Source organism: Aristolochia californica, unplaced genomic scaffold, assembly GCF_029961685.1.
Source record: "Aristolochia californica isolate CCGP_79_NKW_82.1479 unplaced genomic scaffold, dmAriCali1.0.hap1 SCAF_3, whole genome shotgun sequence".
NCBI lineage: Eukaryota > Viridiplantae > Streptophyta > Magnoliopsida > Piperales > Aristolochiaceae > Aristolochia > Aristolochia californica.
Genome location: NW_027181992.1, coordinates 13,534,312 through 13,547,303, shown reverse-complemented (window position 1 = coordinate 13,547,303; position 12,992 = coordinate 13,534,312). Strand labels below are relative to the sequence as shown.

The window sequence follows — 12,992 nt, the reverse complement described above, 5'->3', positions numbered from 1 at the left end:
TTAATTGCTATTTTGAGACTTACCATACCTTTATATTGGATATAGGCTGAGATACACATCCGCATGCCATGTATAATTGAGTCTTGCTTCTTGTCTTCCTTGCATGCGTAAGTGCGACCGTTTTTTGTTCAAGCCTGCCTTTCCACTCAAGTTACAATTTCAGCACATACTCTTTGGTTGCTTGTGTGTTAATCTAAACAAGGGTGCTGGTTATTTGATTCTTTGATTAATATTTCATGTCTGAAGACATTTGGTTTTAATATGGTTTGTAAGAGTGTTTTACTCAAAATCACTACAATCCCTCTTAAAGAATTATTGAACTACTTAAAGTTGGTCTCACTCCGTTAAGCATTTTCACATCACTCATGATTTGTTGAACCATTTGAATATGTTATGCAAGCAATAACATATTAAGAGTCTAATTAATTATTTTTTTAATTTACTTTATTTTATTTCAGTTAAAGAATTAATAGGCCACAAGGGCATTTTTATAATATTTTATCTTGAATCTTGTAAGGGTGAGCCCTATTTAAGGGGTAAGAGTAATGAGAAAAAACAAGCATTGATTTAGAGTAAACAATGGTTTCGAGTTCTCCTCAACGCGCTCAGGGGTGTGCGTTCTCCTCAAAGAACCTAGGGTTTTCAAGCTTCCCTTCGGCTTGATTTTCGTCTTCTCTTCTTCCTCCCTACGAATCTTCGTGTCAGATGCAGGACCGTAGCAACTGGTATCAGAGCGGGAACACAATGAGCAATTATTTCTCCCAAGAAAAATGGATTGTCGTGCGTGATCTAGTGGAAGAAATATGCGCAAAGTTTTTAGCATTGAAAGCAGCATGGCGTTCATCTTCCATTAAAATTTCTGCATGGGAGAAACTCGCTGCCTAAGAAAAGGTCATATGACCTAAACTTGTTTGAGACGTTGTCTCAGACAGGCAGAAGGGCCAAGAGCCAGAAAATTTCACAATCTCCGAGCACGAAATATGCACAAAACGAAAGGCAGTAAACGCTGTTTGGGACTAGACGCAAGGCCAACAGCCGAAAAAATTCAAAGTCTTTCTAGCAGCGCAGTACAGTGTGTGGACATCCAAAATTGGGGACACAAATCCCAATTCGGACTCAGAAATTCTGAAATCAGATGGCGGGAACCCAGATTTTTCGAAATCAGAGGGGTATTCAACAACCCCTTCCTCACGAGACACCATACCTCTTCCATAGGCGATGCAAAAAAATCCGAGAGACCTCTGTCTCAGAAAATCTCCAAGTGGAGAAGCCCCATAGGGGTGTTGTTGGCCGTCGAAAAAAGCCTAGCGAGAAACCAACCGTAATGAATTTCTGCTAGGGTCTGTCATTCCGACAGCTGGCATGGCAAGGAGAAAATGGGAGAAAGGGTAACGAGAGAAAGGGGAACCATAGTGGAAGATGAAATTTGGGGGTAAGCTTCTGAACGCCATCGAATTTTATGTCAAAATGCATCTTCCATGGGGTTGATGGGGCTCGAATGGCTTGAGCAGTAGCAACACTACTTGAATTTTAGGGATGGAGGTTTTCTATTACATGAAACAGAGAAACAATGCAAAATTGATGGAATTCAGGTTTTTCTGTATGCAATTTGAGATGAAATTTTTTTGGGTGTGCTGGGAATGGTCTTGTGGATGAATTATAAGAATTTTATGGGACAAATTATATTGTTGTGGATAAACACAACAACATTGTGTCTGTTCATGGGCATTTTTACAGCAGTAATAGTCCATCTCTAAACTTTCTGTTTAATTTTCTGGACCCCATGTATGCTGCTCGGCCATTGTTTTTGTCAATTATTCAACCGGGGGCATTTGAGGATGATGTTATCCTCTTTAAATGATTGCCTCAATTGGGCTTGGTTGCTAGTTCTATTACTTATTGTCCAATAATTGATGGGTGTCTTAAACTAGGAAGGATTAGTGAGGCACTTGAGATATTTGATGAGTACAAAAAGACTTCATTGGGATCTTCTGTTGCTACTGGTTATAATTTCATCATTGGAGTGCTCTGCAGAGAAGGTATGGTGAAAATGGCAGCAACCATATTTTTTGAAGTCAGAAAAAATGGATTGCCACTACATTATTTTCTTTATATGAAATTGATGGATGCCAAGTTTAATGAACGTGGTGAAGAGGGTATCTTCGAGTTGCTTCACTGGATTGAACAATTAGATTCTGAGAAACTTGGTGTGTTGTATATTGATGCTATTAGTTTTTTTATGCAAGAAAGGTTGTCATGATGCAGCTTCTGATGTTTACTTTCTAATGAGGAGAAGAGGCATACTTGTGACAACTAGTTCCTACTATTTAATCCACAAACAGAACATAAATGGAGCTCTTCAATTTTTAAATTATAGGGGTGAGGGAAGTTTAAGTGCCCTGATATCAATCTTGTATGCACTTACCAGGCAAGGGAGAGCTCAACTTTCTTTGGAGCTTGTCTTGGAAGTTGCAGAAATGGGATTGGTTTTGGATGTGGTTGTCTACTCTGTTGTGGTTGATGGGCTTTGTAAAGAAGGATGTTTGAAATAGGCTTTAGATCTCTGTGTGAGGATGAGAGCCAAGGGTGTCCATCCCCATATAGTTACTTATAATTCTCACGTGAGACAAAGTGGCCAAATACCCGATGCGTTCACAGTTAGTTCTGTGCTATGTGGTTATTCTGTCCAAGGTGACATGGCAGCTACACTTGCATTTTTTACATATAGTGGAATTATTCTCGAGGTCATCAATGTGCTTGATGAAGTGGGCTCTATGGGTTTTCCTTTGAGGAGGCCTCAAGCTAGCTGTGGCTCTGCAAAGATGAAAAAAACATAGCGAATGGGGAATCAGGAGAGTATAGAAGCACAATGCACTGGAAGAAATGTGGAGAACTGGATTTCTATGCTTAGCAGTTTGGTTTTTCTGGAAATGGTGGAGAATATCTTGTGTAGAATGATATTTATGACTATTGAAGGGAAAAAAATTAAATTATGGGCGCTTGGACAACGATAAGTTCTTTCCAGTTATATTAGCCACTAAATTAGGCTCCAATCATTCCTTAAATGGAGTAAATCAATTACTCATTCAAAATCAATTCAAATCTTTTTTTTTTCTTCAAAAACTCAAGAACTCGTGGTTGGTTCTTCACCCAAGTTTGGCTTAACTTTTCCTTATGATATGTGTCATATTTATCACTTAAAAATACACATTTCCCTTACTCATTTCCAAAATTATTTTGGCAATGAAATTGCTCATAAGTATCAAAGGGTTGGAGAAGGAATTAGTAAATTAAAAAATTCATAAATCAACGAAACCAACTACTCTTTGAGCTTAGCAAAGTCCGACAAACAATTTCTTTATGATTGGAGAATCCAAGTACCATAAATCATAAAACAACTTCATTTAATCCAAAAAGCTCAAATAAACTATTGGTCTTGAATAATGAGAGATCAAACTAAGTCTCATGCAAGTATCTTATCATTCTTCTATCATATAACCATCAACTTCATAATCAATAGGTCTTCATAACTTTAGAGGCAACCGATCTTGATCAACCTTGCAATATTTGAGTGCAAGAAGATCAAGGACATAATATCCTTTAAACACCAAGGATTTGCTTTCACAACTTCTCATATGAAAGACATTTCTTTCTTGATGTGATATAGAGATTAAGGGTTTGTGCATAGTATGAATGTACAGAAAAAAAAACCCAAAAATCACTTATCTTACCATGGTGGAATCTCTTCCTTCAGGAGCACCTTGCATGAAACCTTCAACAGTATTTAAGTATCACTTCAATGTGGGAGTCATAAATCCTTAGCTCTGATACCATGTAGAATTTAGGACTCCGTCATATTGATTTCGAGCCAAAGAGAGAGAGGAGAAAGAGAAGAAGGAGAGGGAGAAAAGAAGAAGAGAGAAAGGAGAGAGAATTTAGAAATCGGTTTCGAAGAGAAGGGAGAGAACAATTTGGACGAGTTTGAGAAGAGAGTAGAGAATTTAATGCTCTACCTCTTATCCAAGCGCCTCTATTTATAACTTTTTAGGTGTATGTTACAATAACTACAATGCCCTTAGGGCTACAACCTTACAAAAGAAGAGACATGAATAGACAAGTAATTACATCTTCATACAATCTTTATGAGAAATCTTCCTATTTACCAAGATGTCACCTCTTGGACATGTGGGCTTGAACCCATCTTCTAACAACTTGGAAAGGGTTCTGCAAGTGAAAATTGAAATTCGCTAGGAGAATTACCACTGAAATATTTTTTGGCAAAACTTATGTAAAAATTTGACTTCTACCAGTAGAAATTTTTTCTGGCAAAAGTCCTTTTTGTTGTTCAACTTGAAGATCTAGAAGAAGCCTCAGGAAATCTTAAAGACTTTATCTTGGTAATTGTTGTTCATTTGGTTGTTGCTAAGTTTGCAAAAAAAAGTATTCTTTGTCTCCCTCTTGATAAATCCTCTATTACAAGATCATTGTCGAATTTGAGTGACTTATTCTTGGTATATGTTAATGGTTCTTGTCTAACTCTTTGTTTCACCATAAATTTTCCAGTGGTTGCGTATATATTGTGAAGTTGACTCTCTTTTATTTGTTAAAAATCAAACTCTTTTTTTTGTTCAACTAGGTTAGTATTTGTCTATGGTTCAAACTTTAATCTTGAGAATTGTCTCATGTTTTGGGAGTTGAGTGTGTCAATCCTTTTTATTTGAGTTCTTTCGGTTGATCTCCTAATTTTATGGTGAGTTTGTTATGTCCTTAGTGATTTGTTAGCAACCCTTTGATATGGATAAGTTTATTCTAGTTCAAATGTGTTCATAAGGCTGCAAGTAGCGCCCCAACCTATTCAAGTTATGTTTTGAGTCCTAGTATTGGCTTCGATTTTTTCTATCACTCATCCTTTTTTTTTACCCTTTTTTTTACCCTATATCTAGGATTTTCTAAGAGTTTTTGTCTTCACTTATTTTCTTATTTATTTGGTTTAGAGGTGGTTGATTCTTTGGAAGGAGATACATATGTTTTCTACTTTGGTCCTGAGGGAGGAGAGTAGAGGAATATGGTGGTGTTGGGTGAACATTATTATGAACCAAAGTTGTTAATGTTGACCAAAACTATTAAAACTCTAAATAAGAGGAAAAATAAAAGATGAAATTTTTTTTTCTATAAAAGCAGATTGAAGACCACAAACCTTTTTTTTTTTTAAGTTGAAATTATAAACTCTAATTTGAGGGGGAGCATTAAAAAATAACTATAAAAAAATCTTACGTGACCCTCGTGCAAAGGAGTCTAGGAAAACATTGCAGTCAAAGAAGAACTTTAATATTATCTCTCTTTTGTTTATATTACGGTTCTTCAATTATTTTGGAACACTTGAGGGTGAATTGCAGTTGGATGGGGTTGTCGGGTAGGTCTTACTTTCAAACATCCCAAGTTTTGAGTCTGGGTATAAACAGAATGAGCTTAAAATAGAGAAAACGAAAGAAGAAAAACTGAAACATACTTGGTTTGTAGATAAAATAATCACTTGCACCCACAAGAATTGCTGAAGTCCATGGACAACGAACCCTACCTGCGTGCTCAGAGGTTTCCCAGACCCACCGTTTCGTTAGCACTAAATGCCCACTTTGGGTTCACACTTGTTGACGTCAGGTCATGACCAGACCTGCAGCTTGGATGTTGGATTTGTCTGTAGAAAAGTTTGGTTCCATGAATATTCACTTCGTCTTGGCAACGCGATGATTCAGAAGTGGTTCCCGTGCTTCCATCTTCAAAATCTCTACCACTCTTTCCATCCAAATCAATTCAAATTTCTACACCTGAAGAACACAAAAAAAAGTCCACATGGAACTCTTTACTTCCGTTTCCTTCACGCCATTGAAAATTCTAACCAGACATCATCACTAACAAAACAACAACCCCTTACTGCCTTTAATGTAACTGTTTAAATTATAAAATTTAGGTCACACAGTAAATGGTATCAGAAACTACGGAATTTTCTTTTTAGGTAGAGAAGAGTAGCGACCAGAGACATTCACGAGACACGTATTCCTTTCCTTATTCGTCAGCCCTATCTGATGGTCTCGGATTTAAACACATTTAAAAATAATCGGAAGAACTCGAAAAGCAACTAAAAATTAGCTGAGTTATTTGTAAAAAGGGGAGAAGATAAAAGGTTTAATTTGCTTTCCTTGTTCATGTTTGGTTCTTCCCCAGTGTACTGATTTCATTATTGTACTACAAAAACCCACCATATTCTTCAATAATTACACACAATTTCCCAATCCTTCAGCTTTGACCCTCCATCATTCTAGCGAAATCATGAAAACAAACGAATCCATCGCCGTCCGTGTCCACTCCCACTATCATTCGCTGGCAATCCTCCAACGTGCACCTCTCGTCCCCAATCGTAGTCAAAACCCCAAACAGCTCCTCGGCGGAGATCTTTCCATCGCGGTCGGCGTCGAAGTAATCGAACGCCTCACGGAGCTCGTCGCCTGCGGCGGGACCAAGCGCAGAGCTAAGCGCACCGAACTCCTCCAGACTAATGCAACCGTCACCGTCACGATCGGCCTCGGCTAGAATCACCGCCAATTCCTCCTCGGTGGGCGCCTCCACCCCCAACCTCCGGAACACGTGTTCTACCTCCTGCGGGGAGATCTTACCGTCGCCGTCCCTGTCGATCAGTTTAAAAATCTCCACGACCTCGTCCAAGCGCGAATGGAAATCGCACCAGTTTGGTGGAAGCACGCTCTTGGGGGTGTCCTTGAGATCTGAAGCAGAGGATGAAGTGGAGGAAACGGAGCTGAAAGAGGCCGGATCAGAGCGCGAAACATTACGGTATTTTTTCTTGGAAGAAACGCGGAAGAGGGGCTTGAGAGTGAGTTTCATGGCCGTAAATGGAGGGATCGGAGGAAAATGCAAGGGAAGTGCTGATGAAATTGGAAAAGAGGGGAGGGAGGGAAGCGAGTGGGAGGGCAGACGAGGGAGGGGATGTTATATGGTGAACGCATCGGGTAGTGGGTAGTGAGCTTCGTGGAAGTTTCGTGGGTGGGTTTTTATGAATTTAAATAGCTTTTCGGGGTTTTCGTCTATCGTTGTTTTTGTCGCGCGGCGGTTCCTCGGAGGAAGGGGATCACAGGACTGCCTGAAAAAGACCCCTCGTTAGTTTTTCTTCCTGCTTCCTCTCTGAATTCTTTTGATCATCCCCTTGTCTTTTATTTGTTTTACACTTTTGCCATCCTTCACTATTAAATACCAACAAATCTATTTCATGCTATGCTTCTACTATAATTTACAATTCCATAAATACTATTCGATTCTAATCTCGAATTATATAAGTTAATTTTAAATTTTGATACTCTGTGGGTAATCTTTTTATATGACGTTCTTAAATGCCAATTTTCAACTATGAAATTTCAAATATTGCTCACATGGAATAAATCAAGGTCATATATAAAACCCCGACTAGAGTGATTGGTTGAACTGGGTACAAGTCGACTTGGCCTCGATCCAATAAACCTTTATCCCAATAAAAAAATATCAAAAATCACTCGAAACCATATCCCCTCCTTGTTAGGTCTAGCTATTGTTAGTTTTGCTACAAATTTTAACTCCTTTTAATTTTTTTTATTTAGTCCGGAAGTGTGTTCATTGACTCAAACAGATTAATATGCAATGTAAATGTTACAATCAGAGTTATGTACATGAAAGTAATCAACCATACATCATGCACTAGAATTATTGTAGTTCACAATCCTCTTAGCGGATTGCTAGTCCACTTCGAAAGTGTTTGCAGCTTGGAGTTAATTTAGTATCTATGGGTTGCCAAACAATACATGTACCAAATTGATTCTTAGGCCAATTACAATGGTGCCTACCTTGCCACTTACATAACTCAATTGGTCATATTAGCCCATTTATAACAACTCACTTTCACATACTAATACAAGTATTGCTACCTAACCTAAATCCTCAAAGGGAATTTTCAGCAACCAATTATTAATCCTACCTAGAGCCACACAAGGATTTTACAACAACTCACTAGGCGTACCAGCTTAGACCTAATAAAGGGATTTTCAATATTGCCTACCTTCAAAAAGTCTTATAGCTCACAACATTAAATGAAACTTAACTCTCCTTAGTCATACAGTTTGCTCTCAATCAAAATTTAGATTAGGAGAGTCTTACCTTGCCAAGACTTGGGCGATAATGCAAAGGTTAGTTGCTTGCAATTTGCCCCAAATAGAAAAATCCTCTAATTTAGGCACATATCACAATTCAATCATGAACAAGTATACTCACCAATTTTATATAACTATTCAAAGCATGTTACAGGCTGAAATAGTCTTTAGTAACATGATTTTAAAACTCAAAACTTGACATAAAATGGATTGATTTTCAAATTGGGGGAAAACATACAATGTAACTCAATTCAAATATGATTTCATAATTGATGCTCACTAGTCAAGGATTTGAATATAATAACTTGAGTTCCGATTCGCTAAACCAAGACCAACCTATTAATTTTAGAGTAAAAACTCAATGATACTTGTATTTTAAAAAAACAACCCAAGAAATTAACACTTGATTTCAAAATAGGAGAATGATGGTTTAGATATTTGTAACCAAGTATAAAAAATTAATTTCAAAATATGAGCAAGTAGATATTTGGTTTTTCTATATATTTGCCCCAAAATTTCAAAACTATATACCAACCCTTCAATCTAAAATGGTAGAATTAGTATAATTTTAAAACATAAGAACTAAGATTCTAGCAGAAAAGATGTTAAACAAAATAAAGATTTCAAAGTAGAATTACAAGGAGTCCTTAGCTCTTTTCTTGGCGACTTTTCGAAATCCTCAAATTCAATACCAAATCATTTCAAGGTGTGAGAGCATTTGGGAGTCACTGGGTCTTCCTCAAGAATCAAGAGAGTTTGTTTGGGGCAAAAACCTCTTAAACAAACAAATTTTCATCATTCAAACCATTGAGCTCAAAAATGTATTTTTTTATCATCTTCTGAAATTCGATAAAACCTCGACTAAAAATCTCATTGAAATACTTTAAACTATCATGTTGAGATATTAATTACATCAGTAGGTCACTTGCAGATTTCGAAGAGCTATCCTGCTTGAATCAAAGTCTTCTTTCTCATTCTACAAAATTTCAGGAACTAGTCGTTTAGACAGGTGATTAACGGTTGAAAGAATCTTCATCATACGCATCTTATTCATCTTTTGAGCTTTTAGCTTCTTTGGCCAAGTTGTTTGATGATTTGTTGAGTGAAAATATCTAGCAACATTTTTCTTTCATATTTACTGGATGGGGGATAGTTTGGTCATTCACCTTCATCTATTACTTCTTCTCTTGAAATCTTCATGCACTTCATTGTTTGGTGCTTGGTGGATGATTTCAAGAATTCTCTCTCTCTCTTAGTTTAGTTAAATGTCAATCAGTTGGATAGCCTTTACATCTTGGTCGAGAGTTTTTTGGCATGAGTTGCTTTATTCCCTAGGTCATTCAATCAGACCATGGTTGGTTGAACAATGTGTTGCCATAAATTCTTTTGGGGATTTTTGAGTTGCAAGCATATTTTAGGGTACATCATTAGTAGCTTAAGTATTTATTATCATCAAAATTATCTCAGTGAGAATTTTGAAACTAACACTTCTATCGATAGGGAGAGGGATCTTGCTTCGCTTATTCGTTTTGAGAAATGGGGGTACTTGTTGTTTTAATGATTTTTGTATTTTCAAAAATTTTATGATGCCAAGTGACATAATCACTTCAGTGCATATTAGGGTAGGGATGATTACCCTGAAATGTTTTACAAATGATATGTGTTTAACAAAAAAAAGTCGTCGATCTATTTAATTAATTGACATATAGGGATTGTTACATACAATTTTATGTTTTATAAATTTTTATGATTTTTTTATTATGATATTATACTCTTTATATGTATTTTAAAAAAAATGCATTTTTTTATAAAGCTTAAAAAATATATTAAAAGGTCATGGGCTAAAGAAGGATGGAGTTGAGGGGTCGGTGATGGGAGAGGGACATGGTTGGACTTTCAATCGGTAATTCCACAAAAAAATGGGAAGAAACGTCAAATCTTAAAATTAAGAACAGGATTTTAGGGAATTCTATTGAGGGTGATAAATCCAGATCCGTGACGAGTTCTCGTCTCTTTAGGACCTCTTGATATCCGAATGATACTCTACTATATAAGGGTTTAATTGTACATGTCAACTTCTCTCTATGAAGAACAATGATAGGTCCCAATCAAAGCTCAGGGATAGTTGCTCTCTTTGGGTGAGAGAATACCGCAATTTTCACAACACAATTTCTTATTTTCATTGATAATGTCTCTTTGGTTAAATAAGCAAAGCTACGTAAAGAAACAAAATAGAGCAAAAAATAAAAATGACGATAAACTCGTAACCAAATGACCATAAACTCGGTAAACTCGTAACCCCCCTGAAGATCCGTTCTTTGCCTTAAGACTCTCGACTGACATGACCCATCGAGTGGCTTATGGCCTCTGTCCGAACGACTTCGTGACCTAACAATACCTCCCCCATCAAGTGGAACCTTTTCCTCAAGGTCCAAATTCGTAAACATCTCTTGTAGCTGCTTTGTTGGCTTCCATGTTGCCTTCTCGGCTGGAAGGTGCTTCCATTGCACTAAGCTCTCTTCGACCAGTTGGATTTTCTTCCGGTGGTTGTTCTTTTGTGACATTGTCACTTAACAGGTCACCACTATCCTTATAACCCTCCAACATGAGTATCTGTGGCCCCTGACATTTGTGTCATGTAGACCAACGGTCGTTACAATTGAAACATAAGTTTTGGATTCGTTTCCGCTGCATTTCTTCCCAAGTAAGGCATCGAACAAGAACGGCAGGAATTGGTGGTGGTGGCCTTCTCTTTCTAGCAAGTTGATCCTCCTTCATTCTTACTAGATCGATGGCTTCTTTCAATGTTTTGGGCTTGAACATTCGAATTCCCTCGGCAATCTCGGGTTTCAATCTTCCCATGAAAGTGCCAACAAGAGCCTTTTGTGGCCAGCTGTGGACTCGATTGCCTAACTTATCGAACTTTTTTTTGGTAATCACGAAGGGATCCAACCTGAGTAACTCTGGAAAGAGCTTCATCAAAATCTTCACACTCTAATGGCCCAAAGCGAGGCCAGAGTTCGTCTGTAAAATATGTCCATGAGGATGCGTCCTTCTTCCTGGAATGTCCTACGGATCCACTGCCACCATTGGTTGGCCTCTCCTTCCAAATGGTATGAGTCCAATGAAAATTTTTGGGCTTCAGAAGTATTCTAGAACTCACAAAATTGGTTCACACATATTGAACCACTACGTCGGATCATCTCCTGAAAATCGAAGAAATTCAAGCTTTGCTGTTTTGGAAGATACCACCAGTTGTCCCCCCTCGTTTCCTTCTTGGTGATGGTCACTGTAGATGGGGTTATCTTGGTTTGCCAACAAAATATCGGAGAGTCGATTGAGAGTTTCTTCCATATGACGAAGTCTTTCGGCCATGCCAAGCTCCATCCTGTGTAACCCATCTTGCACTTCACCGAGCCCACCCTCCAACTGTTCAATACGCTCTTTGATGGATGACATGATAGCGAAGGTCACTTAGCACAATTTTTTTTTACGGGTCCCGGAGTTTGGTGATCCCTCAATAATTTAAAACTCCAGCTCTGCGGGACACCGATTTCGGGTCGTCTCTCCAGTTACCGACAGCGTTCGGTTGTCGCGCAGCGAGTTTTTGGTGGTTCACCGTCGCCGCTTTTCTCATTGGAGACGGGAAGATTCAGTTCATCGCGCTCGTTGTCGGTGGATGCGGGGTAGAGGATCATCACTTCCGTTACCGACAACTTTCAATTGTCATGTGGCGATTGTTCGGTGCTCACTGGCGCCACTTTTCTCGCCGGAGACGGCGTTGATTCTTCCTCTAGAACGTCTCGGTAGAGACGAATTGAGATGGAGCTTCTTCCACTTTTTTTTTCTCGTGGCCGATAGCATTAGGCTGGAGGCGTGGCGAGTGTTCGGTGACGAAATAGAAGGCCGGTTTTGCCTGGATGGAGTGTTGACTGGAGAGCCAGCGATGAGGTGTTGGATGCTGGGCGGTCGCCGAAGATAACCCAACGCAAAGCTTGGCAGTTTCTCGCTGGAGAAGAAAATAACGATATGAGCTCTGATATCATTAATATGTCCCAATCAAAGCTTAGAGATAGTTGCTCTCTTTGGGTGAGAGAATACCGCAATTTTCACAACATAATTTTCTTATTTTCATTGATAATGTCTCTCTGCTTAAATAAGCAAAGCTACGTACATAAACAAAAAAGAGCAAAAAATAAAAATGTCAGTAAACTCGTGTTATGGTCTCTAGCCATAGATATAGTAACTTGGTGAGGTATAGATGAATCCAGCAAGTTAAGAGGGTTTGACTCACTGTAATGATCCAAGAACAACCTGTTCTCTTTGCTGAATTCTTTTCCCTTGAAAAGAAGTTTCCTTTCCTTAATTATGGATGAAACCAAAGAATCAATGGACCTCCTTGATGCCCCAACGTGGAACCCCCTTTCTTATGACTCACATCAAGGTAGGGTTTCCTCTACCATGCAATATTGGTACCTTACGTAAAAAGAAAAAGAATTCTAGTCTTCAATACTTGGAACAAGATTAAGAATTACCTCTTGACGTCAACACCTATCCAACAACCAGAATTCGTCCTCCTTCCTAGTTAGCTCATGCCAAACCTTCTCCCTTTTCTTGAATTTCCATGAAAGAGAGTCTTCTCTTGCAGCTCGAAAGAGAAAGGTAATTCTTCTTCTTCCTCCTCTCACGATCACCTTAGATACATCCCTCCCCCCCCCAATGTATTCACCAAACAACCAGAGAGAGTTCATGCCAAAAACCCTAGAATAGGGAGCCTAGCAAGAACCTAAATTACCCTAGTTT

The 12,992-nt window shown here is 38.4% G+C and overlaps 1 protein-coding gene across 1 annotated transcript; it reads right to left on the bottom strand.

Annotated features, from left to right (window-relative positions):
• Window positions 1–6,177: 6,177 nt before the first annotated feature.
• Window positions 6,178–7,122, bottom strand: LOC137959136 (probable calcium-binding protein CML35). Its single transcript, XM_068806458.1, has one exon. It carries the CDS (start codon window positions 6,895–6,897, stop codon window positions 6,295–6,297), a length of 603 nt encoding a protein of 200 aa, XP_068662559.1. The 5' UTR covers window positions 6,898–7,122; the 3' UTR covers window positions 6,178–6,294.
• Window positions 7,123–12,992: the final 5,870 nt, after the last annotated feature.

Excerpts from the sequence above, each read along its gene's own strand:
- LOC137959136 (XM_068806458.1), bottom strand. The coding sequence starts at position 6,897 with ATGAAACTCACTCTCAAGCCCCTCTTCCGCGTTTCTTCCAAGAAAAAA.